The 22,412-nt window shown below is 53.5% G+C and overlaps 3 protein-coding genes across 4 annotated transcripts; all 3 read right to left on the bottom strand.

The window, feature by feature from the left end:
* Positions 1–825: 825 nt before the first annotated feature.
* Positions 826–5,689, bottom strand: LOC101881725 (protein phosphatase 1 regulatory subunit 3C-B-like). Its single transcript, XM_034070398.1, has 2 exons — positions 2,499–5,689; positions 826–2,068 (listed from the first exon to the last, which is right to left on the bottom strand). The coding sequence occupies exon 2, from the start codon at positions 2,039–2,041 to the stop codon at positions 1,181–1,183; it is 861 nt and encodes a 286-aa protein (XP_033926289.1). The 5' UTR covers positions 2,042–2,068; positions 2,499–5,689; the 3' UTR covers positions 826–1,180.
* Positions 1,931–7,847, bottom strand: GINS4 (GINS complex subunit 4). Its single transcript, XM_034070399.1, has 8 exons — positions 7,353–7,847; positions 7,163–7,249; positions 6,833–6,946; positions 6,569–6,666; positions 6,178–6,266; positions 5,969–6,059; positions 5,791–5,889; positions 1,931–2,068 (listed from the first exon to the last, which is right to left on the bottom strand). Exons 1-7 carry the CDS (start codon positions 7,455–7,457, stop codon positions 5,793–5,795), a joined length of 681 nt encoding a protein of 226 aa, XP_033926290.1. The 5' UTR covers positions 7,458–7,847; the 3' UTR covers positions 1,931–2,068; positions 5,791–5,792.
* Positions 7,848–7,944: 97 nt separating this feature from the next.
* GOLGA7 (golgin A7) lies at positions 7,945–12,050 on the bottom strand. Of its 2 annotated transcripts, none has more exons than XM_034070401.1 (5): positions 11,863–12,050; positions 10,765–10,917; positions 10,351–10,452; positions 9,999–10,062; positions 7,945–9,239 (listed from the first exon to the last, which is right to left on the bottom strand). In XM_034070401.1, exons 1-4 carry the CDS (start codon positions 11,971–11,973, stop codon positions 10,015–10,017), a joined length of 414 nt encoding a protein of 137 aa, XP_033926292.1. In that variant the 5' UTR covers positions 11,974–12,050; the 3' UTR covers positions 7,945–9,239; positions 9,999–10,014. The 2 variants fall into 2 exon arrangements, with proteins under 2 accessions (XP_033926292.1, XP_033926291.1); XM_034070400.1 differs by having other exon boundaries at positions 7,945–9,236; positions 11,863–12,049.
* Positions 12,051–22,412: the final 10,362 nt, after the last annotated feature.

Here is a 22,412-nt window from a genome sequence, read left to right as displayed (position 1 = left end):
ACCGTGTTCTGCCCATGACACCGCATTGTCACCATGTCACTGCCCATTACACCGCGCTGTCCCCATGTCCTGCCCATTACACCGTGCTATCACGGTGTCACTGCCCATTACACCGCACTGTCCCCACGCTGTCCCCGTCGGCACCGGGACTCGTGCTCACAAACCGGTCGGCCTCGGCCGCTGCATCCCTGCCGGGGTCACCGGCGGAGCCACGCGTGCAGCCCCGCCCGCTGCCACGGCCCCGGGGCGGGCAGGACCTGCGGCCTGGCCCCGGGCTACAGCTCCAGGCACTGCCCGGGACACGGCCCCCGGGCACAGCGAATCACGGCGGGGCCGGGGCTCGGCCCGGCGACCTTCGGCCTCGGCGGCTGCAGGGGGGGCTCCCACCGGATCCCCGCTCCGCTCCGGGGGCCGAGCGGAGGCAGCGGGGGCCGGGCCCGGCCGCAGGGCTCCGCGCCGTGCGTAGGCCGCGCTCCCGGAGGCGGGCGCCGGTTAACGGTCCGCGGCCGGGCCCTACCCAGGCACCCCCGGTGCGAACGGGGACCGGGCCCAGGGAGCAGGGATCGGGTGTACGGGGAAGGGGAACGCGGCCCCGGGACCGGACGGCCCGAACCGGGCCGGGAGCACTCACCTGCCGCAACCGCCGCCGGGCCCCGGCCCCGCCCCCGCCCTGCGCCGTGCGCGCTCCCGGCCTGCCGTGCGTGCGCTGCCGTCAGCGCGCCGCCCGCGGGGCCGCGCCCGTAGGGGTGCACTGGCACCATGGGGTCGGCAGGGGGCGTGGGGCACCGGTAGGGATACCGGTAACGGCAGAGAACAGAGGCGGACTCGAGAGTGCCATCACTTTATTAACCCCCCGGTACAGCACCAACGACCGGAGGCGCTCCCGCAGCTCGGGGCCTGCCCGCACGGAGCCCCGCAGAGCCCTGGTCCCGCTGCTGCCGCTGGCACGGCCCCGGCGGCTCCACACAAGGCACTTGGGCAGCAGCTGGGGCTCAGTCTTGGGTTAGGGCTGCTCCTCGTCGCTCCCCTGCGGGCAGGAGGCACAGGAGCCAGCAGGAAGGAGCTCCCATGGAGAGCAGCAGACCCCCAGAGCTGACAGACCCCTGAGTGCATCTTGGGCAGCTGCCCCCTCCCGAGACCCCCATGTCACAGTCAGAAGGGACCTGCACCCTCTGCTCTCCTACCAGTAGGGAGCCTGGGTCTCTGCACGCCGCCAGCTCTGCAGGTGGGACAGGACCAGGGCAGCTGCCCCAGGGGCACCAAGGGGCTCCCAGCCCGCACTCCTGACAGCACGAGAAGGTGGGCGCATCACCCCTGCCTGGCAGATCCTGTAGTTCCTCCCCTGGTTGTTGTCCCAGTGTGTCTTCTGTCCACACTGGAAGGAGATGCAGAACTCTGCAGCCCTACGGGAGAGGGACGGCTTGGGCAGGGAAAGCTCAAAGGAAAAGATGTCTGTGTCAGCTGAGCCATACGTGCTATGTATGTACTGGCAGGAGATGTCTCGGAAGCTCTTCCAGCCATCAAAGGTGATGCGGACCATGACCTTCTTCTCATACTCAATGTTTCTGACCTTCACCGTCCCAGACAGGGCACGGTCCTGGATCAGGCAGTTCTCCAGGCAGACAAGGTTGCTGTGCAGGCGGCTGCGGAAGGCCAGGTAGTCTGCAGAGGGCTGTGGGAAGTCCAGCACGTACCTGCACACTTCTGGCTGCGAGTCCCGCAGCCACGGTCGGAAGCAGGCGAGGTCAGACAGGGCATGCTGCAGGTCACACAGATCCTCCTCGATCTTGGAGAAGAAGCGGACGGCCGTCAGCGAGAGCCCCTTTGTGTCAGCGAACACGACTCTCTTCTTCTTCTGGCCCTTGTTGCTCCTGCTGCTCTCCCTCCGCTCAGGCTCAGGTTCCACGCTCGGCTTCTGGTTGAGGCAGGACCGGAGGGGTTTTCGCCCGCGGCTGCCCCGCAGCTCCTCGTAGGAGTTCAGCAGCTTGCGGATGGGGGGCGAGTGGCCCAGGCAGAGCCGCACGGCCAGGTCCACCGGCATGGCTGCGGGCGCTCAGCGGGCAGGAGCCTGGGGGCGACGATGGGGTCAGACGGGGCCCCCACAACCCCCGTTCCCTGCGCCCATGGCCTCCCACCGCCCCGCTCCGCTCGCACAGTGCGGCCCCGGGCGCGCCACGGGCAAGGACACCCCGCGCCCGCACAGACCAATCAGCGCCGGAGACACACCCCTGGCAGCCAATGGGAGCTTGGCCCCGCCCCCTGGAGGCCCCGCCCCCCCCGGTGGAGGAACCCCGGGGATATGGCCCTTAACGGGCACCGGGACCCCCCCCCGGCCCTACCGGTAGCGCCCCAGCTGCGGGCCTCGGACCGGGTGCGGGGCAGGGCCCTGAGGAAGCTCCGGGAACCGGTTTTACAGACCCCCCCCTGTGCAAAGGCTGCTCCCCGGGGCCCCGAGCCCAGGCTCGTCCCAAAGCAAGTCCGGCTCAGTTGAGTCTTACCCCAGATCCCTGCCCTGACAACGGAATCCAATGGCAGCGGAGCAGGCAGGAGACACCGCAGCGCCCCTCACTCCCAGCGCTGTCCCGGGCCCCGGTCACTGCCCGGCTCACATGTGACTCCTTGACAGAAAGGACTATCACCTAAATCAGATCACCCCCGCCCTGCACCACGGCTAATCTCTGCAGAGCCATTTAGGTTAAGCAGCCCCGATTGTTCCTGCTGACAGCACAGATTTCCATCAGCTCATGACACAACCTCCTTCTCGGCATTCACACGTGGCTGCCCATCACCATCACAACCTGAGGCATCCCTCACAGTATGGATGGAGGAGCAAGCTCCAGCCCAGTGCTTGGCTGGCAAAACCCCTCCTGCTCTGCCAAAGCAAAGAGCAGCGAGAGCCAAGGGGTGCATCCCTGTGGAAGAATGTGTGGCACTTGTGGCACTGTTGGCCTGGGGTGGAGCAGGACAGTGACCTTTGTGGGTGAGCAGGAGCCAGACCCACTGGTCTGGCTGGGCTGCAGGGCTGGAAGTGTCTTTCCTTCCACTAGAGCAGGTTACTCCGAGCCCCATCCAAACTGGCCTTGAACACTGCCAGGGATGGGGCAGCCACAGCTTCTCTGGGTACCCGGTACCAGTGCCTCAGCACCCTCAAATGGAAGAGCTTCTGCCTAAGAACTGATCTCAATCTCCAGCAGGTTAAAGCTGCTCCCCTTGTCCTGTCCCTACAGGCCCTTGGTGGGTCTTAGAGCTAGGCAACCAGCAGTAAACCTTCCCCTTAGTCCCTCCACTGCAGTGACTTGGGGGAGTCCTTACAGGCAGGAAAGATCCCCCCTGCAATGGGAGCCCTCACCCTGCCTTGTCCCTTGCACTCAGGAGAGCAGATCCGGCTCAGGGAAATCACAGCTCACCAGCAGTGCCCTCCTGGCGACCTCTGTCCCCATCCACCTACTTTGTGTTTAGAGCTAATCACTCAGTAAACCCAAGCCACCTCCACCTTGAGGGTGCAGACAACAGGGGATGTATTTGAGCCCTGTGGAAGCTGGAAAAGTGGCTCTCACTCTGCACTTTCTCTCCCAGAGGCACAGATTAAGGTGGATGGACTGACAGGTCTTCTCCATCTAAAAAGCACAAGCCAAGAGCATCACTTCCTTGACAAAGCCAATTCCGTTTCTCCCAGGACAGACAGGAACACTCTAAGGCAGTATCCATGCACAGAAATGTCCTGGTTTTAGTCGTGGAAGGACACAAAAAGCAGAGAGCAGCATTCTTAGGTATGCCACAAGAGAATCTCACTGTGAACCTGACTGATTCCAGCCTCAAGGCCATCCTCAAACCCCTGCACAGGCAGTGATGGCACTGCCATGTGCCAGCCAAGGGGCTCCAGGGAGGAGCTGTACTGAGAGCAGCCCAGAAACCAGCAGATCCAGCTGGGATTCAGCTCCTAGCAGGGCACAGGCATCCTTTCCACTCACACTGGCTGCAGGAGACACAGCAGAGGGGCAGGTACCGGTGGTGAGGACAATTGTTCAATCAAGCTTAATAGGGCCAAGGGGAAAGTCCCCAGCCGTGCCACCAGACACTGTTCTCACAGCTCTCCTGCAGCAGGGGATTAGTGATGACTTTGGCTGGGAGCTTCAATCACCTCTGCAGAGCTGCAGACAGGGGCAGGACCTGCAGTCCTTCCTCGGGGCCTGTCCTACTGATTCCTCAGGATTAAACCCAGTCTCCTCTTAACGTCTATACTTACAACAATCTTCTTTACCTAAATGGATTCATTAGGAGCACTATAAACCGCACATGCAAACGAGATGGAGTGTCACCCCCTGCCTGGCACAGCAGCACCAGGCTGCTCCTCACAGGCCACCATGTAGGGAAGACACTGCCTCAAAGGAGGAGCTGACTTCACCTCCAACTAGAACAGGCATGCAACAGGCCAAGAGGAGCTTTTCCTTTGCGTGACCAGCTGAAAAGAGCTGCTTTCGCCTTGCTCCAGCAACTTCAAGCAGAAGCACAAACAGCCCAAGTGTGAACCAGCTGCTCTGGTTAAGAAGAGGTTTGTAACAAACCTGCAAATGCTGCTCTGATTGGGACTGCATCATTCACAATCTGATCAGGAGGTGCTCACTCCTCAGCTCAGGGCAAGGAATGCCATCACAAGCACAAGTGCCAGGCAGCAATTCCAAATCCAGGCCTGCTCTGGAGGCAAATATCAGATACTTGCATGGCAAGGGCTGGTTACTGCCAAAATGCCAGGGAAAAGCTCCTCTCTGGCCACATCAGACACAACTGTATCCACACTGGGACTGCATGGGCAGAGCAGAGCTCATGCAGCCTCCCTTCCCTGAAGGCAGGGCCTTTCCAAGGAAGCACAGGCATGCTGTTCGGCTGCATAACAATGCTTCAAGGGAAAAACCCTAAATTCCTAAGCTCATGGGCATCTCCCAGCTGATAAACTCCACCTTCCCTTCCCATTGCAGGTAAGTGGTGCAAACACCCAACCCTTGGCCCTCCCATGATGTTCCCTTTGCTCTGAGCTGCAGTTTCCATCCTTACTGTGTTCCCAATCCCTTCTGCTCCTTCTGCAATAACCAAGATCTGCTCTGCCAGCAAATATCTTAACATGTGGTGGTTTTTTCCTCAATGCATCATGTGTCAAGGCTGGTTCAGAGGAATCCCCCCTCCACCCTGCCTCCGGTTCACCTCAGAGCAATCAGCCAGTTGCAAAACAGCCAGGGTTGCACAGACCCTGTGACAAGATCAAAGCCGATGGGGGAAGTCATAGTTTACACAGCTGGTTGCCACACCATTCGGTCCTGTCCAGCCTCACTTAAAGAACAGTGATAAACTGGAGCAGGGCTGAACATAGAGCTGAGGGTTTAAAAGAGAGCACCCTGCTATTTACAAAGGCTGTATTCACCTCTGAGGATAAATGCAATCTGTCCACACCTGCTGCCAAACCAGCCTGGGGTCTGGAGAGGCAGCAGTGACACTCAGCCCTTCCCTGGGACTCTCAAGGGGTCAGTAGCAAAGCCTTGTTGGAGGAGTGCTGTGACACAGGCTGCCCTCGCTCAGGAGCCTGGGTGTACTGCAGGCATGTCACAAGCCATCAGGAGACTGATGAGCTGTGGGGCAACCAGCAGCAGCAGAGGGGAAGATGCCTTGCTGCTTTATTTGCATGCTGTCAAGGGTACCCCTTCCAACACCACCAATGCCCTGACAAGACACGCCACATCCAAAGGGGATGTGGATGCAAAGACCCACTGCCCACCCTAGTCCTGGCCTCACACTTACCCTCAGATGAGCTGCACCGCTCCTGAGGCCACCAGTGGGGCAATGACCTTGTAGCGGATGAGATGCTGGGAGCCCTCCTCCAGGTCAATGGTGTAATCCCTGCCAGGGACAGGCATGTGCTCAGGATAGCTCTTCCACTGGAACCTGCACCACAGCCAGTGGGAAAGCACCCTCCTACCTCTGCTCATCAAACTCCGGCTCGACCAGGATATTCTCCTGCCGCTCCAGCACCCGCAGGAACACGAAGGAGTCCAGGTTGGGCTTTGGAACTGCAGGCAAAGAATTGAAGGGACAAGCTCAGCATTGGCTCAAGTTCCCCTGCAGGGCTGGGAGCTTCCCCCACAGCCCTGCTGCCATGAGATGACCCTGCAGTCGGGATGCACTCACCTGATTTCAGCAGAGACACCTTCTGCAGGTTAGGTGGCATGTGTTTTAGGCCCACGTTTTTCAGATAGGTCTCCATGTTTGCCATGTATCTGAAACAAATGGTTGGAGCTCTCAGTGGTTTCATCAGCTACAACTCTGTAGGGAGAGCCAAAATGCCAACAACCGACATATCCTGGTCCCAGGCATGGACAGAGACAAACCCCATGGCTTGCCCTGGTCACTGACTCAGTGTTATCACAGTTGCTTTATTTCCCTCTCTTTGTCCATAAGGAAACCTCCCAGTAAAACCTGTGATTCCCATTGCAAACAGGCTCCAGAACTGTCGAGGGCACCACACCAGTGAGGTCTATAACCTACAAAAGGGAGGGAGATGCATCCAAAACCTACTCACTCTTTAGCAAAAGCAAATTCCTCTGGTGACAGAATGGAAGGCTCCCCTTCGGCTCGAGACTTCTCCTTCTCCAAGACATGGGGGAAGAACTTCTCTATCTGATATCGAGACAAAAGCCAGGACTGAAGCAGGCTTCTCCCAGTTAAACAGGTATCAACAGTGTGATCCTCAGAGGACACAGAGTGAGTGCCTTGTTGAAGCAGGAGTAGAAATGACTCCTGAAGTGACCGTTCCTCGCCCGCTGTGCAGCACAGCAAGCCTTACCTTCACCAGCCTACACCGCAAGTAGCTGCTGAGCACATAGCGGATCCGTTCAATCTCCATCCGATGGACGCTCACCTTCAAGTCTCCTCCCTTTGCCCGTTTCAGGTTTGCCTCCTGTAACAACAGGCAAAGAGCCATGGAATGGTTGAAATGGCCACGAAGGACCGGAGGACGATGGGGTTTGTGCATAGAGCCCACAAAACCAGGCTGTGCTGTACCTCAGAGCCCCCTCTGCAAGACAAGCCAGAGAAGGCACCCAAAGAGCGTCACCTCAGGGCCCCACACAGCACCCGTGTCCCCACACAGCACCCGTGTCCCCACACAACCCACCATATGGTCCAGCTGCTCCACAACGCACTCGATGATCTCCGGTTTGCTCTCCAGCAGCTCCGGAGCGAACTTCTCATTCAGCCAGGCCTGCACCGGGGGGGGCACAGTGTAAGCCGGGAACAGGCCTGTACGTGCCGCTGCCCCCCAGCGAGGCCACAACCGCACGGCTCCGGGCCCCTAACCCACAGACCTGCTCCAGGCTGCGGATGAGCTGCGCCGGGGTGAGCTCCAGCTCCTCGCCGGCTCCGCCGCCCTCCGAGTCCGGCTCCGGCCCCTCAGCGCCCGCGGTCGCCATTGCACCGCGGCTTCCCCACGCTCGATGCGGCCGGTCCGCGCAGGCGCGGCCCCGCCCCGCGCAGGCGTGGTCCCGCGGGGACAAGATGGCGGCGGGCAGCGGCGAGGTGAGGGGTAACAAAGCGGTGTTAAAAGGGAACAGAACGGTACCGAAAGCGAACAAAACGGTGCCAAAAGTGAACAAAACTGTACCAAAAGCAAACAAAATGGTGTTAAGTGAACAAAACTATATCAAAAGTGAACAAAACTATATCAAAAGTGAACAAAACTGTATCAAAAGGGGACAAATGGTACCAAAAGTAAACAAAACTGTATCAAAATGGGACAAACGGTGCCAAAAGTGAACAAAACAGTACCGAAAGTGAACAAAACTCCAGAACCGACCCCAGAACCACGCTCTGTGCATTGACATCCTGCTGCTGCAGGCGCGAGAAGGGCCCCGAGATCGCTCCTTGGCGCGGAGCAGTGCGACCACATAGGACACAAGACACGGTTTAAGAAAAGATTTACTCATCCATTAGTCCTTCTGCCAATCTCGCAACAGATGTGAAAGGCAAACACTGTTACAGTTTAGAAAAAAAACGAGTTTTATACAATTAAAATATTAAATATCAAAAGAAACAAAAAAATTAATCAGTGGCTGAGTAAGAAGCTGGAATTTCAGATCCAGAATTAGCACCTGCAGTGCCACCGATAGCCAGAGAGCTCCTATGCTGCTTTCCCAGCTCCTTGGATTCCTTCTACAGCTGGACAGTGACGTTCAAACCCCAGACATCCTTGCTTTGATAAGGGAAAAGGATACGAGAGATAGATATTAAGCCAGCTCAGTTTGTAGGAACTTTACTTTGGCAGGTATTGCTGAGGAATGTCGATGCAAGGGGGATACTAATGCACAGTTCTACTTGCCAATAGTGTGCCAGCAGACAGGATTAAGAAACCATCTCACACGATATCTAACAGTTTGTGAAATCAGTGTTTTCCTTATAAATTATAGATAATAAATCCATAAAGAAACAGTTTTACACTTCACATATTAATCGGAGGAAGGGTAGGTGTTGTTATGTTTATTGGTTCAGCATCCATTTTAATGTACTTACTGGCTTCTGAATGAATAGACCCCCTCTTCTGGCGAGCACTGACAGATGCAATAACAGCACGGATACAGTAGTAAAAAAACCACCAGTATTCAAGTCCAGCTATTCCTCCCCTTCCCAGGGACAACCAAAACACTGAAAACAAGGAACACTTTGCCTTCGGGTTTTCCAGCATGGGAAGCGTTAAATGCTCGTTGCCTTGAGTCCCTTCTCACCAGGCAGAGGCACTGTGCAGTCCCCTCACTCCAACACTGACCTGGAGGGAGGGCCTCGTTTCTGAGAGATTCCCAACTCCAACTTGCAGCTTTCCAGAGCTTCTGATGGGCAGAAGGGTTTAAGAACTAGGGAGGAACAGCACCACGCGTACGTGACTAAAACTACTCTGCTGCTGGGCAAAGCGCCCCATTTCTTTCAGGAGAGTACAGAGCTTTACCACTTCTGCTTTTTCCTGGGGGACACTTCCCCCCTTAAAACCAAAACACACCTAAAAAGTGATCTCATTGTCTCATTGCTTAAAAGTTGGCCACAAAATGGATGCTGACCAGCTGGGTCACCTCACGTGGAGCAGTTTGAGGAAGTTAGTCCTTGTAGTAGATGGCACTGTGGATCTGGCAGCAAAGAAAGGAATGATGCTCTAAAGTAGGAGGTAGGGGAACTTTGATACAGCAAGTCCACTGTTGAGCTATCTGCTAGAAAAGAAGTTTCACATTAGTAGAAAGCATTATTAAACAAACCCAACAACCCCCTACACAAACCTTTCCGTGGCTGTATTTTGTTATCTTAGGAAGCAGTGGCAGGAAAGGCAGGGTCTGGATTCCATTTGTCTAACAGGAAATAAACCCTTCACTTCTTTCTGCATAACAGGCAGAAATATTTGCAGTCTGTTTTCTGCACACACTGCCAACAAGCTAGACTGAGACAAGCGCCCCAGGCTCTGCAGAGTATCTAAGACAAGGGAGCTGAGTCAGGTTTGAGCTGGTTTTAGCACCATCCATGATTTTTCTCATGCTGTTAGTATAAAAACTGCTTGGGAATCCAAACCAAGCATTTAAATAGTGACCTATTTTGAAGTCTAGATTTGTCTTAAGTCAGTCTGCTCGGAACCTTATGACAGACGTCATGACAATAAGGAAGATCCTTTTATCTACACACCAGAGGACAATGTTGGATATAACAGAGCAGAAGTTAGGTTTATGCATGTTTATCCAGTCAAGACCCAAATGTCCCTAAATGTGAATCTGGTTTTGTGTGATGTGCATTGACATTCAGTGGCATTATGCCAAGTATTGCTATTTCCACTCATTCAGAAAAGCTGGTCCACACAAGACTTGGGTGAACAGCCTTTCATTACACACTGTGGTGCCTCAGTATGACACAATCTACCCCTCTGAGCACAGAAAACAGCTTGAGACGGGTCAAGATTGACCTAGTACAACGTTAACACGTACCTGAGACTCCACAGTTTTATCTTCCGCTGGTCATACCTCTGTCTTCATAAATGGTAATTTCAATCTGCACAGAAAAGCTGTTAGGGACACATACTATAAAAAGATTGTGAAAATATAACCAAAAAGAGGGAATATGATATTAGAACCCTTAGTCTTTCAAGGCTCATTCAGAGCTACAAAGCAAACAGAAGAGCACACAAGAGATGCCAGGTCAGGTCAGTGTGTCCTGACAGCAAGAACACAAGATGCTGCATGTGCCACAGATAAGCATGACCAGAGGGTACCACACTGAGATCAAGCACATCACAAACGGACAAACCAGGAGGCAATGGAAGCCACCACAGAAGGATACAACTCTTAGTCCTCTTTCGATGGGGTCTGTCAGAAGGAGGCCCTGAGGAGCATAGATCTTCTCATTCTGTTCCTGAATGAACTTGGCAATCTTCTTTAGAACCTGGTAACAGAGCAGCACAGAAGTCAGTGAGTTTCCCTGCATCAGAGTCCGAGCCCCAGCAATACCAACATTAGAGGAACCTAGCACACAGCTCGAGACAGGACCTGCAGGATTCCTGATGTACAAGCAATCATTACATGACTCAACCCAAGTCTGATATATCTATGAAATCACATTGCAACAACGTCCAGAGTCTGGCAGGGAATCTGTCTGCAGGTCACAACAGAAAACCCACCAAGACACAAGGGTGGCTGCAGCCCATAGGACTCACTCACATTGCCTTTGCCTACCGGGGCAGAGAAAGCAGCGCACCTTTTCATAGTGCGTCTCCATGCACAAGAAGATGGTGTAGGCAGTCAGGCAGGCAAGACATCCTTCAAGGTAGGATTGGCCCCCAAGTTTTTCAGCTTCTGCATAGAGGTTGTTCAGTGTCCGGACAGTCTCTTCAAACTGCTGCCTATCAATCTGCAAGAGAAGTCACGTTCAGTTGTCACACCCTGCACGTTAGGAACTCACTGATACCTTCAGGCATCTACCTTCATTTAGTGCTTATCTGCACTTGCACACTTTGCAGCCGCTGCTTAGAGCCAAGGTCTGAAGGACACCGAGTTACAGACCCATAGCTCAGTGTTAAGGGTCTGCCCAGTGATGAGACCAAGTCTTGGTTCCAACACAACACAAACGCAAAGCAGTTAAAAGTAACAGAACTAAAGCAACATGCACTTCATTTGGGGGGGGCTTAACTCACATGCAAGGAGAACGGCCTGGAAGTGGACTGAGAGAGGCAAGTCTTTTGTATTGACATTATACCAGTAACACCTTGGTGCTGGTCAAACAGGCTCTCAACACAAAGCAAAGCAACAAGGAAGAGAAGCATGAGCAAGGAGTGTCTGTCGCTGTCAGTTACATCCGAGAGCATGAAATGAAATGCAAGTACTTGAGACAGTACTTGTGGGGCTCGGCACAGAGAGGACAGTGTCAGCAACTGCCACACAACACAGGCTTTGTTCTCGCATAACAAACACACTCTATTTTCCTACCGGAGAACACAGCTGTGTGCCTGAGGAGTAAACCTAGCTCAAAACACCAGCATTTCACTGACACCGAACAGAAGCATTTTTAGGTACTTTACACGTGGTTTTTCACTGCAAATTCGAAGTGTTTCCTTACCATAATTGCCCAAAACCACCATTTAGACAACAAAAACAACCCCAAACCCGGTTTTATGCCCTCCGACAACATCCAAAGCAGGATGTGCCTTTGGATCTCGAGATCGTGCCTCTCCCCGTGCGCGTTCAAACGCGTTCGCCACCTCAGGGACGGGAGCCGGTGGCACAGCACCGCCGGGCCGGGCCTCGGTGTGGGAGCGAGCGGCCCCGGGCCTGCCCGCACCGGCGGCACCCGCCTTACCCTGTTCTCCAGCTCGGCCGGGAACTTGCTCTGGAACTGGCACCGGGTTCCGCCGCTGTAATCCCGCTGGATGAACACTTTGCCCGACACGGGCGCCTGCTGCGGCCTCATGGCTCCGCTCCGCCGCCGCTCACCTACGGCTGTCGTGAAAGCGTCGGGAGCGCCGCCGGGAAAGGGCGGAAGAGCCGCCCGGCGCAAGCGCGGCTGCCTCACCGGGATGCAGTGCGCATGCGCCTCCGGTGGCTTAGTGACTCCCACTTCCCATCACACACATACACACGGATCACCCCCGCCTGGGACACGTGGTACAGCCCCTCCCATGGCGCGGCCGCGGCACGGGCAGGCACCAAGAGGGGTCCGGGGGGAGGCACCGGGAGTGCCGCTGCCGGTGTGCATCCCACGGTGTCCGGGTGTAACTAACGCGCTGTGTCCCTGCATGGGACAGGGATGGGCTCATGGCGATGGGGACCCCCGTGAGCAACATGAGCTTAAAGCAAGGGGCTTGGGAGGGCTGAGCGCTGCGGGTACATGGCCCCTGCATCTCGGGGTAGCGTTTAAGGTGCAGGTGAACCTGTATGGGAGGTACAGCAGCAAGTGGGGGGCATAGAACCCTTCACACTGCAGGAGATGGAGGTTCTGCAGAGCAAATGGGATGCTCCCTGTGTAATCCTCGTTCCTAATCCTGTCCCTTGTGCAAATGAAGCTGATCTCTGCCCTTCAGCATTCCTGGGAGTCTTTTTCCTCCTCTGGAGGTTGTGAATCAGGGGATGATGGGATCCTGTTCCAAGGTTCGGAAGTCAGCTCGTCGGGGACGTGTTTATTTACACGATTAATGGGAATCATCCCTTTGTGAGCAAAAAGTAAAGGGAAGCGAAGGCTTTGGGGCTTTCATTGTGTGCTGAGTGCAGCTGCTTCTCCTCAGCCTCCCGATATAGGGAAGAGCTCCCAGACATGCCAAGGAGGAATGAACTCCAGTGCAGACACACTGCCCTGGGCCTTGCTCCACCTCTATTGGGTCAGAGCAGTTCCCATCGCCGCATCCCTGTGGGAGCATCAGTGGTGGTGATGCACAATGGGAGCACAATGAGCAAGGTCTGGACCAGCCCTGCCCAGGCCTGGGGTGGGTGTCTGGGTCGTGGCACCCGCTTGGGGCACCCCAATGCAGACACACAGAGCCCAGCCCCATGGATCCAGTCCTGCAGGTCCCTGGGCACTGGGAATTCCCACAGAGAGGGGCTCCTCTGCACAGTAATTGGGAATGCTGGTGCCTAATGCCCACCCTCCAGGGAATCCCTCTTCAAAGCTCTCAGCACTGACTCCATAGGGAAATCACCCTCCTAAACATCACACAGGGTGGCTTTTAAGTGGAAATGAATGGTTTTTCACCATTAGATGGAGCAGATATAATCAAGCAGGGGACCACAGCATTGTTATCTTGTACCTGACAGGCAGGGATTACTCCATTGTGCTCTGCTGTGGTCTTCATTTCCTCTTGCTAAGAAGCTGATAACCTTTGCTTCCCCCATCCCAGATGTGTTTTCAGAGGAGCTGCTCACTCTATGGAGCTTGGGGGCAAAGAAATCCCATTTGTGGCTGCTAGGCTGAAGAGGGAATATGCAGAAGGGTGGCAGACTGTGCCTATGGCTGCTGCGGGTGTGGAAGAGGCACAACACCTCTTTCTGTTTGCCTTTAACCTTTGTCTTTGTGCCCTTGAAGTGGAAACTGCACTGATTCCTATGGGAGGTTACATCCAGCAAGGGTGGATCTCGCCATCCCTCTCTTGGTCCTATGCTGAGCACGGCTTGGGAGAGCTGGGGCCCAGCTTGGGAGGGTCTGAGGCTTCCATGAGCCCCATGGTGTTAGCATTTGCAATTCCCTTCGCTGCTTCATTCACGTCACACCAGAGCCTGGTGCAAGGCATTGTCCTTCCTCCGCAATGGGACTTTTGATGTCCAAAAGGAATTCAATGCCCGTGGAACAGCATGGAAACATTAACCCTTAAACCTCAGCTTGGGGGGGCACCGAGCAGTCAGAGTGCCCTGGTTGGGGTGGCAGAGAGAGGTTACAGCTTCCCTTTTGGATGTGTGTGCATGAGGGCTGCATGGCTCCAGGACACAGCTTCCACATCCACTGACCCACCGGTGTCCAGCACAGATCCCATGATTGATGCAGGGTGATGGAATACCCCTGCCACAAGCAAGGAAGAAGAGCCCAGGCTTGTCTTGTCTAGCAAAGCAGTTTGGTTCCTTAGGCTGCAGGTCTCCCCTTGCCACTCTGTATTTACAGAGGGAGAAGGTTTCTGATGGAAACAGGCAAACCTGGATATACATGAGGAAGGCAGGAGTTGAATGAACTCATGGAAGAGTGATGAACTGCCAAACAGCTTGCTGGTGGCCAGCAAGCATCCTCTATCACCCTGTGTCTCCCTGTTTCCAGGCTGGAAGGCTGTAAGCAGTGGGTTGGTGCAGGAATCCCTATGTGGGCTCTCTGATCTGCAAGGGTTCAACATCCTCACATCCATCCGGTGCTGAGGTTGTGGATGTTGAACCACACTACAGTTCAACACGGAAGGGATAAACATAGGAATGATGTGTGCAGTTTATGCTTATAATAAGCAGCCTCCGTGTCATGCTCTGGGCAAAAGAAGCAATTTTGCAACAATCTATATAAAATATACGTATATGTATGGTATAGATGTACATTTACACATATATATTGTATTTATCATATACAGAATATATTATAAACAGTGTTGTCCCTGTCACCAAAACCACACTCCAAGGACACATCTGCACAGATGTGAGGAACCAGGGCCAGTGAACCTGCCTATTGGGCTGCTGCTGATCTTGCCTCATCTTCCTGCCCACCACCCTCTCCCACAGGAGCAGCCTGAACTAATTAACCCTCTCACACTCCATAATGAAGGCTAATAAACACCTAATGGCTTTGCTTGAACAAACAGCCAGGCACAGGCCAGAGGAAGCCCCTGCTCCAGTGGTGCAGTGCTGGGGAGCACAGGGCTGGGGTCCCTGGTGCTCCCCTCTGCACCCTTAAGCCAGACCCCCCTTGCTGCTCAGTGCTGCAGCCCTGTGCTTGCTCCTCTTGCCTTGCCTGGCCATGGGTCACCTCCCTGCGGCCAAGCTCTGATGGAAACACACTCCAAAATCCTCTCCTTAAAACAGGGCACAGATGGACTGCGTTTCCCTAACCTATAGCTGGTTCCAATGTGCAAACAGTTAAGATCATGATGTTAACATTTTCTCGGGTGCTTTTATGTGCAGAGAAAATGCTCTCGAAGAATGTGCTTTTGAATGCAGGGTTTATCCAATTGCAGCTTTCCTGGAATTTATAAAACCATGCAAATATGTTTTCAGGGTGTCTGAGATGCTGCTGGCCTCCGTGTAGTAAACTCTGAAGCCCTTGCAGTGGAATATAGCTACTACTGCATTGGAGATGTCTCTGGAATTCTTATGATGAGGGAAATGCACTGATTCTTCAGTCCTGTGTCTGCTCACCTCTGAAAGCAGTTCATACATGGCCTGTGTCTGCACTAAATAAGGTGGTTGAAATTACATAACAAAGTACATGAAACCATAAAGGAAGGTAAGAAATTCCAAGGCCAGGTTGGACAGAGCCTTGCTGTGAGGTGTCCCTGCCCATGGCAGGGGATTGGAACTGGACCTTAAGGTCCTTTCCAACCCAAACCATTCTGTGCCTCTGTGTTTCCATGCTCCCAGCAGCTTCCCCAGGACAGGACCACCTCAGCTCGAGTGACTGGATTCCTCCTGCACTGCTGGTGGGAATCCATCCCACCCTTTCCCCAATGCAAGGAGCCACTGAGCTCTGGGATGCGTTTTGTGCCCAAAGCCACAAGAAGCCTGTTTGAGCAGTGGGATAAGCCCCTGGCTCCCACTGCTGAGCTCAGCTGCCAGGAAAGTTCCTCGGGAAGCAGCACAATCTTTGTTTGGCCATTAAAGCAGAGAAAGAGCCAGGGAATCTTAGGAAATGCTTGAAACGATTAGGTGATCTTAACTCTAAGGAGCTAAACAGATGCAAAGCAATTCCCCCCGCCCAGCCCCTCGTGCTGCTGTAGAATGTAATCTCATTTCTAAACACACAATTACAGCAAATAAAAAGCAAAGAAAAGGAGAATTAATTTCTGCTTCCTCATGCAAATCCTCTGACCAATCATTTAGGGATCAGGGGCTTCAGCTTCTTGTGCAAATTCCAAACTGAAGGCACCGAAAAAACAACCAAAAAAAAGGGGAAAAGCAAGTGAATGGATTTACTTTTCTAAGAACCAGTATTAACAAAGGTTCCATTTTGCATGGTTCTGCGCCTGGCCAGACAGCCCTTGCTGACAAGCTCTCAAAAAACATGTGTTGGGCTGTTGAAAAGGCCCCAGTGTTGACTGACAGACAATTGAAGTGACAAATTGTTCCATTGTACTTGGCAGGGAGAGCGCTGTATTAGATAATTACGGCGAGGAGGGAAGCGGCAGGGCACAGGTCAGAAGACACGTCTGACCCTGCTTTCTGAAAGCCCTGAATGGAGCCCGCGCCCGGGAACGCAGCGTGATGCTTCTCCTTCCTTTGCCATGATTAAGAGCTAACGAAGATGGAGCAGGGCCCGGCTCCCTGCGCGCCATGGGATCCAGTGGTACCCAAAGCATCACTCGGCTGTGCAGCACGGGCCATGGCACGGCGCTGGGCATCCTTTGGGGTGAAGCGGTGAGGATCCTATGGGAAAACAAGCAAACAGTGGGACAGGCTGAGGAATGTGCCACTCGGCTCAGACCCACTCGCTCCACACAACCTGGGAGCATCTCGGCAGGTCCATGGTTTGAATTGGCAGCAAAAGGCACAGCATCCAGGCTGGAATTCCATCCCAGGACATGGACACCTTCCTCATGGAGCAGCTCAGTCCGTGGGCATCAGCACGACCAAACTGCTGGGCTGTTTTTTGCTGGCTGCAAATAGTACAGCTAATAATTATTGAAGCCTCTCTCCCACCATAGAAATGAAATATGGCATGGAATCACAGCACAGCTACTCCATTGAGAGCGCTGCTCGGCTGAGTAATACCAATAATTCAAAACAGATGAGCCAAAGGCTTGAGCACTATAGACCCAGTATCCCGATGTGCCCTGACCCCAGGAACTCGCTGAAAGTTACCTTGAGACTCGCCAGAGCTCTTTGTAACTTCTGTGAGGGTTATTTATTGCAAAGTCATAAATATTTGCTATGGATTTTCTCCATCAATCGCCAGAATGAATGAGGTTAGAAGAAATTTATGTCCTTGGATTTTGGGCATGTGTTTCTCAGGCCGGGGAGGAAAAAGTGGGATCTCCATTGTGCAGAGGACGGGCTTCAGGCCCTGTTGCTAATGAATTCCCTTCCTCAGATGGTTTAACATGCACAGTACTGTTGAGCAGGGGGAGGGAGGGACGAGGCTCTTCTTGAAGTCTCTCTTAAGGTCCTCCATAAACTCATTTATGGGGAAGGAAAAGTCTTTTCCCTGTTCTCCCGCCCGGATGACCTTCGAGCCCATTGAAAACCTGACATATGGGAGTGGTGGTGCCCAGGAAGGAATCAACCTCAGTTCTCTGTGCTGACCTTTCTTGGTCCCACATCACCCCATGTCCATGAGCATGGACTGGGATGGGGAATGGGCACTTTGCCCCCTCATTTTAATCCCTGTGAGAGGAGGATCCTGCACCTCCTTTCCAAGTGCTGTGAAGTGGTTGCATGGGACACGCTGGCAGCCTGTGTGTCTCTATGGTGATTCACACAGTCCCATGTCCGTCTGTCCAGCCACCCAACAGCTCCTGAAAAGGTTTGCATGAATGAGCTGATCTAGCTTTGTTCCTGCTCCCGTAGCTTGCCCTTTACCCTCTGGCCTTTGCCCAGCTCTTTGGCCAGGGGAGTGAGGGTTTGGCCACAGATCACTGCACATCTGGCCAGATGCTCCCATTGACACAATGAGCCGGGGCAGGGGCAGCACCAGACACAGCACCTTTATCCTGCTGCAGTGTGGGTCCAGCACTGGGGAAATAGGTGCTGCTTCCCCCATATCCATCCTGCTTCTCTTCCACTGTGCCTGTGTGAGGCCTGGCCAGCGCTCACTTTCCCTGCACTGTGAGCCCTTGGGTAGACATGGCAGCTCTCAGCTGCAGGATGCTGTGTGTGTCACTTGGCTGAAGAAGCATGGCCCCTTGGCTTGGCTTCATCTAGGAGCTTTGTCTTGCCTGCTTGGTGAGGCTCCTGGGTCTTGGCCTGTTGCAGTGCATGCAGTCACAGGATGCTTTCACATCCCTCGTACCCCTGAGCGATGCCTGGCACTGACCAGGCTGAGGAGCTGAGTGTGTGCTGCATCCAGCCCATTAGAAGACATTCTCAATTGCCTCCTCTTCTTCCACTTGCATCCCTAGGAAGAAACAGCCTCTTTCACTTCTTGCCCGTTGCAATGGGGAAGTCTGTCCCATGCAGTTGATTGCAGTTTCCCTTGCTCACAGGTCATAGATGAGATGGGAATGCCGGAGCCCTGTGTGGATTTCATGGTGTAGCTGCATATCCATTGGCATCTGGATCACAGCACCAACACATGCAAATCCAACGTGTGCTTCATGAGTCTGTGCTGGGTAATGTGGTAGTGGGAAACGTTGACAGAGGGAGCATGACACCAGGAGCTATTTGCCCAATCAATGATTTACCAGATGTGTACACTGTACTAAAGGCTTGTAAACATCCTTTAATGGCCAGCTGTAAATCCCAGCAGGAGCAGTGCCAGCTTCATCTCCATTGGACGTCCTTTAGGAACAGCAGCGAGAGGGCTCTGAATCACTGCGTTATGGGCTCTGTCAGCTCTGCAATTGTGTATGTAAATCAATGAACTAAAGTCCTTAGGCCAGAATTATGTGGATGTCAGGAAGGGTTTTATGATCAGCAGCTTTCCCTTCCCTGCGTTCCCTGCAGTTTCTTGTCTTCCACATCTCCAGAACATGGGCTTTCCATCCCAGTGCCCCAAGTGCATGGCTGTGTTTTCACTGACCAAGTTGGAAGTCTCTTTTGTTAACCACTGAAGCAAAGCGTCATTAGCGAGAAGTGCAGAGCTACACAAAGAGGAACTTGCCAAATTACTAATAAGCAGAAACTCCATCCATCTTAATGAGACAGGGTTAAGAAAATAGCAACCTAGAAGATACACAATGGAGCCTTTCCAGGCTGTTTATTTATTCATGTTAGGAAGAGCTTCAGACACTCCATTGCTGGTGCTGCTCGGAGGCTCTCGCGTGGTTTCTGAGCCAAAGGCTGCTTCTGCTCTTGGGAGTCATTCAGCATGAGTGGGTTAAGTAAAGAAGGGGATGGATGGCTCCAAGGAATGGTTGGAGGGAAGGTGAATATCTGACCTCCAAACAGATGAAACGACACCGCAACAGAAATGCTGCTTCCAGGCCAAGCTTGTGCTGGGCAGCAGATGAAGTGCAGTGCTCATGGTGGGAATGGGAACCAGTGCTGTGGGCTGGGGAGGGGATGCTGCATGGTGCTGCTTATATCAAATCAGAGAATCCCAGACTGGTTTGGGTTGAAGGGAGCTTAAAGCTCATCCAGTTCCAGCCCCTTGCCACAGGCAGGGACACCTTCCACTGGAGCAGCTGCTCCAAGCCCCATCCTTGAACACTGCCAGGCATGGAGCATTCATCACTACTTTGGGAAACCTGTGCCAGCACCTCAGCATCCTCACAGGGAAGAACTCCTTCCTTACATCCAACCTGGCCTTCCCCTCACTAACACAGCCACAAGTCCCTGTCTGCTCCATCACCATGGGCCCAGGCCCCACCATTAGGGCAGCACTTCCCATGTTTCTCTGGCAGCACGGAAAGGGTTTGCACCATTCCGAGGTGCCTCCACACCTGTGATCCCAGCCACATACTTCTTTTGTTGGCTAAGGAACGACCTGCAGCCCATTTCACACGAGCAGCTCAGCTGCTGGCTATTTTACAGCGCTCGCTGTATGTTATTCAAACTTTATATACGCTACAGACCCTCTCAGCAGCCTGCACCTGGTCCAGGGCAAAGCTGAGCCTCAGAGAGAAGAATGTGCTGTAATGCAGCAAGTTATTACAGGATAAATATTTATAAGCCCCTGTAAATATTTGCCATCAGTTGCCTCCTGGGACGAGGGGCAGACGGTCAGAGTTTCAGCCGTGCTGAAGGCATTAGCTGCTGTAGTTCTTTATGTGCTATCTCAGCTAGTAAAGCTCTTGTTGATTGTGTTCAGTTATAGCATTTAATGGTGCTAATTTCACACTAGCAGGAGACAGCGGCTGCAATTGGTGCGTGCCTTGATCCTGGCCCTGCTTGGTGGCAGCATCCTTTGCTTTGGGATCTAAAGCAAATATCCCCTCAGGAGCCCAGGAGGAGGTGTGGGAGCCCCATGATGCTGCGGTGACAGAGGGTATCCCATGTGGGGATGTGGTGGGTGGCTGCATCCCTTCCCTGGAGCAACGTGGGTACCATGAGCCCTGACTGATCCCATCTCCACCATCACTGCTGCCTCTGTTGGGGCTGGGACGGTGGGAAACCATGGCAGAAATGCCAGGGCAGGCAAGGCCATGACTCCTCCATGCCCTCGAACACAGCAGTAAAACAATGGGCCTGGGCCCTAGCGCTTGTGGATTGTTGCACGGGACTATTTGGGGGCTCCACTTTGCTGCTCATGCACGAAAGGCAGTCATTTGGCAAAAATCAGCTCAGTTAGCAGGCATTGTTCCTAAAGAGCCCGGAGCTGAATGGGCTCAGGGCTAATATATTCTATTATCCCACGCCTGCCTGTTTCCCGGGGTGGCACGGAAGGAAACGCGCATTCCAGGGCTGTATGGCCAGGGCAGAGCAGGGAGGCCAGGAAGGGGCAGAGGGGCACGTCCACCCCAAGTGTTCCTTCGATGCTGAGTGCCCACTGATGGGGGATGTGGATGTGGACATGGACATGGATGTGGATGTAGACATGGATGTGGATGTAGATATGGATGTGGATGTGTATGAGAATGGATGTGATGTGGATAAGGATAGATGTGGATTTGGATGGACATGGATGTGGATGTGATATGGATGGATGTGGATGTGGATGTTAATGTGATGTGGATAGATGTGGACATGGACATGGATGTGGATGTGGATGAGAATGGATGTGGGTGCCAGTGTGGATGAGAATGGATATGGATATGCATGTGGACAGGTATGAGAATGGATGTGGATGTGGATGGATGTGGAGCAGAGGGATTTGCGGAGGGGGCAGAGTGCGTGGTCCAGCACGCTGTGGATGAACAATGGAGCCAGGAAGCAGCACAGTTAATGGGGCTGTTCAAAGGGGAGGGGAGCACTGGGAGAGCCAAAACGGGGCACAATGCAAAGCTTCTCGTTATTCCATAAGAACATGTCCATCCCTGTGGGAGCGGCAGCAATAAATGGCTGTAAAGCAAAGTGAAACGATGGCATTAGAGACTATGCAGAGATTTCATAATCAGTGGGTGACATTACTGTGAATGGGAATGGCTGCACAGGCTTCCCTCTGAAAAGTTACTGCCCAGTTTGGAAGGGGTTTGTTGGAAGAGCAGCCCTTTCTGGGCAGCTGCTATTTAAGAGGCTTGTACTGTGTATTAAGCAATTTAGTGGTCTAGACCAGAGCTGTTTGCTTTTTATTTCCTTTTTTCCCTTCTGCTTTGGGGATTTTTTGGGGTTTTTTTTTGGAAGAAAACCCATTTTCTGGGCAGTTGTATTCCAATGGACAATTCCTTCTGGGATGTTTTCCCTGCTCCATGTGGTATTTGCTAAGTCCCCATCCTACCTATGATGTCTCTGTCACTGTCATCTTTCTATGGCACTACTCAGCCTGTAGTATGCTGCTGTCACACAGAGGATGCTGCTGGGGATAACCAGAATCCTGGCTGGTTTTATCACAGTGTTACTGCTGCCTTTGGAGAGCTCTGCAACTTCCCAACCAGAGTCTCCCAAGTCCCCATCCTATCTATGATGTTTCCATCACTATCATGTTTCTATGCCTACAGGGACATTGCTGCATTCTCATGAGATGTCTCAGTGTTTCCAAACTGATTTGGGTAAAAGCATCTTCTAGGCTCTCAGAATGACCCAGGGGATGAGAAGTCCATTCTGCAGCAGTTCCTTGGTGCTTTGCTCCCGTTTCCTGAGCCCAAGCAGCAGCAGAGGGTCTGCTCCATCCACTTGCCTCTTAAGCTGCTGGCACCTATGGTGTAGGCTCCTCTGGTTTACTGCTGAATTCTCCACTTCATTAGCAGTGCTAACTGGCCTCTCTCTTCTGCAGGCCCACAGGTGAAAGTGGCTCTTTCAGCTTCCAGGCAGCAGAGCCTCTTCCATTTACCTCTCAATGAGGTGTAGTTCCTGTCTTAAACAGCACAAGCTGTTGAAGCAAAAGGCAGCAAGAGTAAGGGGAGTGTTGTATGAGTTCAGGAGGGAGCTCAGGGGAGCTCCAGGGACACATGGGCAACCCCATGGCCAGAGCTTGGGCACATG

Source organism: Melopsittacus undulatus, chromosome 18 (assembly GCF_012275295.1).
Source record: "Melopsittacus undulatus isolate bMelUnd1 chromosome 18, bMelUnd1.mat.Z, whole genome shotgun sequence".
Classification (NCBI taxonomy): Eukaryota; Metazoa; Chordata; class Aves; order Psittaciformes; family Psittaculidae; genus Melopsittacus; species Melopsittacus undulatus.
This window is presented reverse-complemented; position numbering and strand designations above follow the sequence as displayed.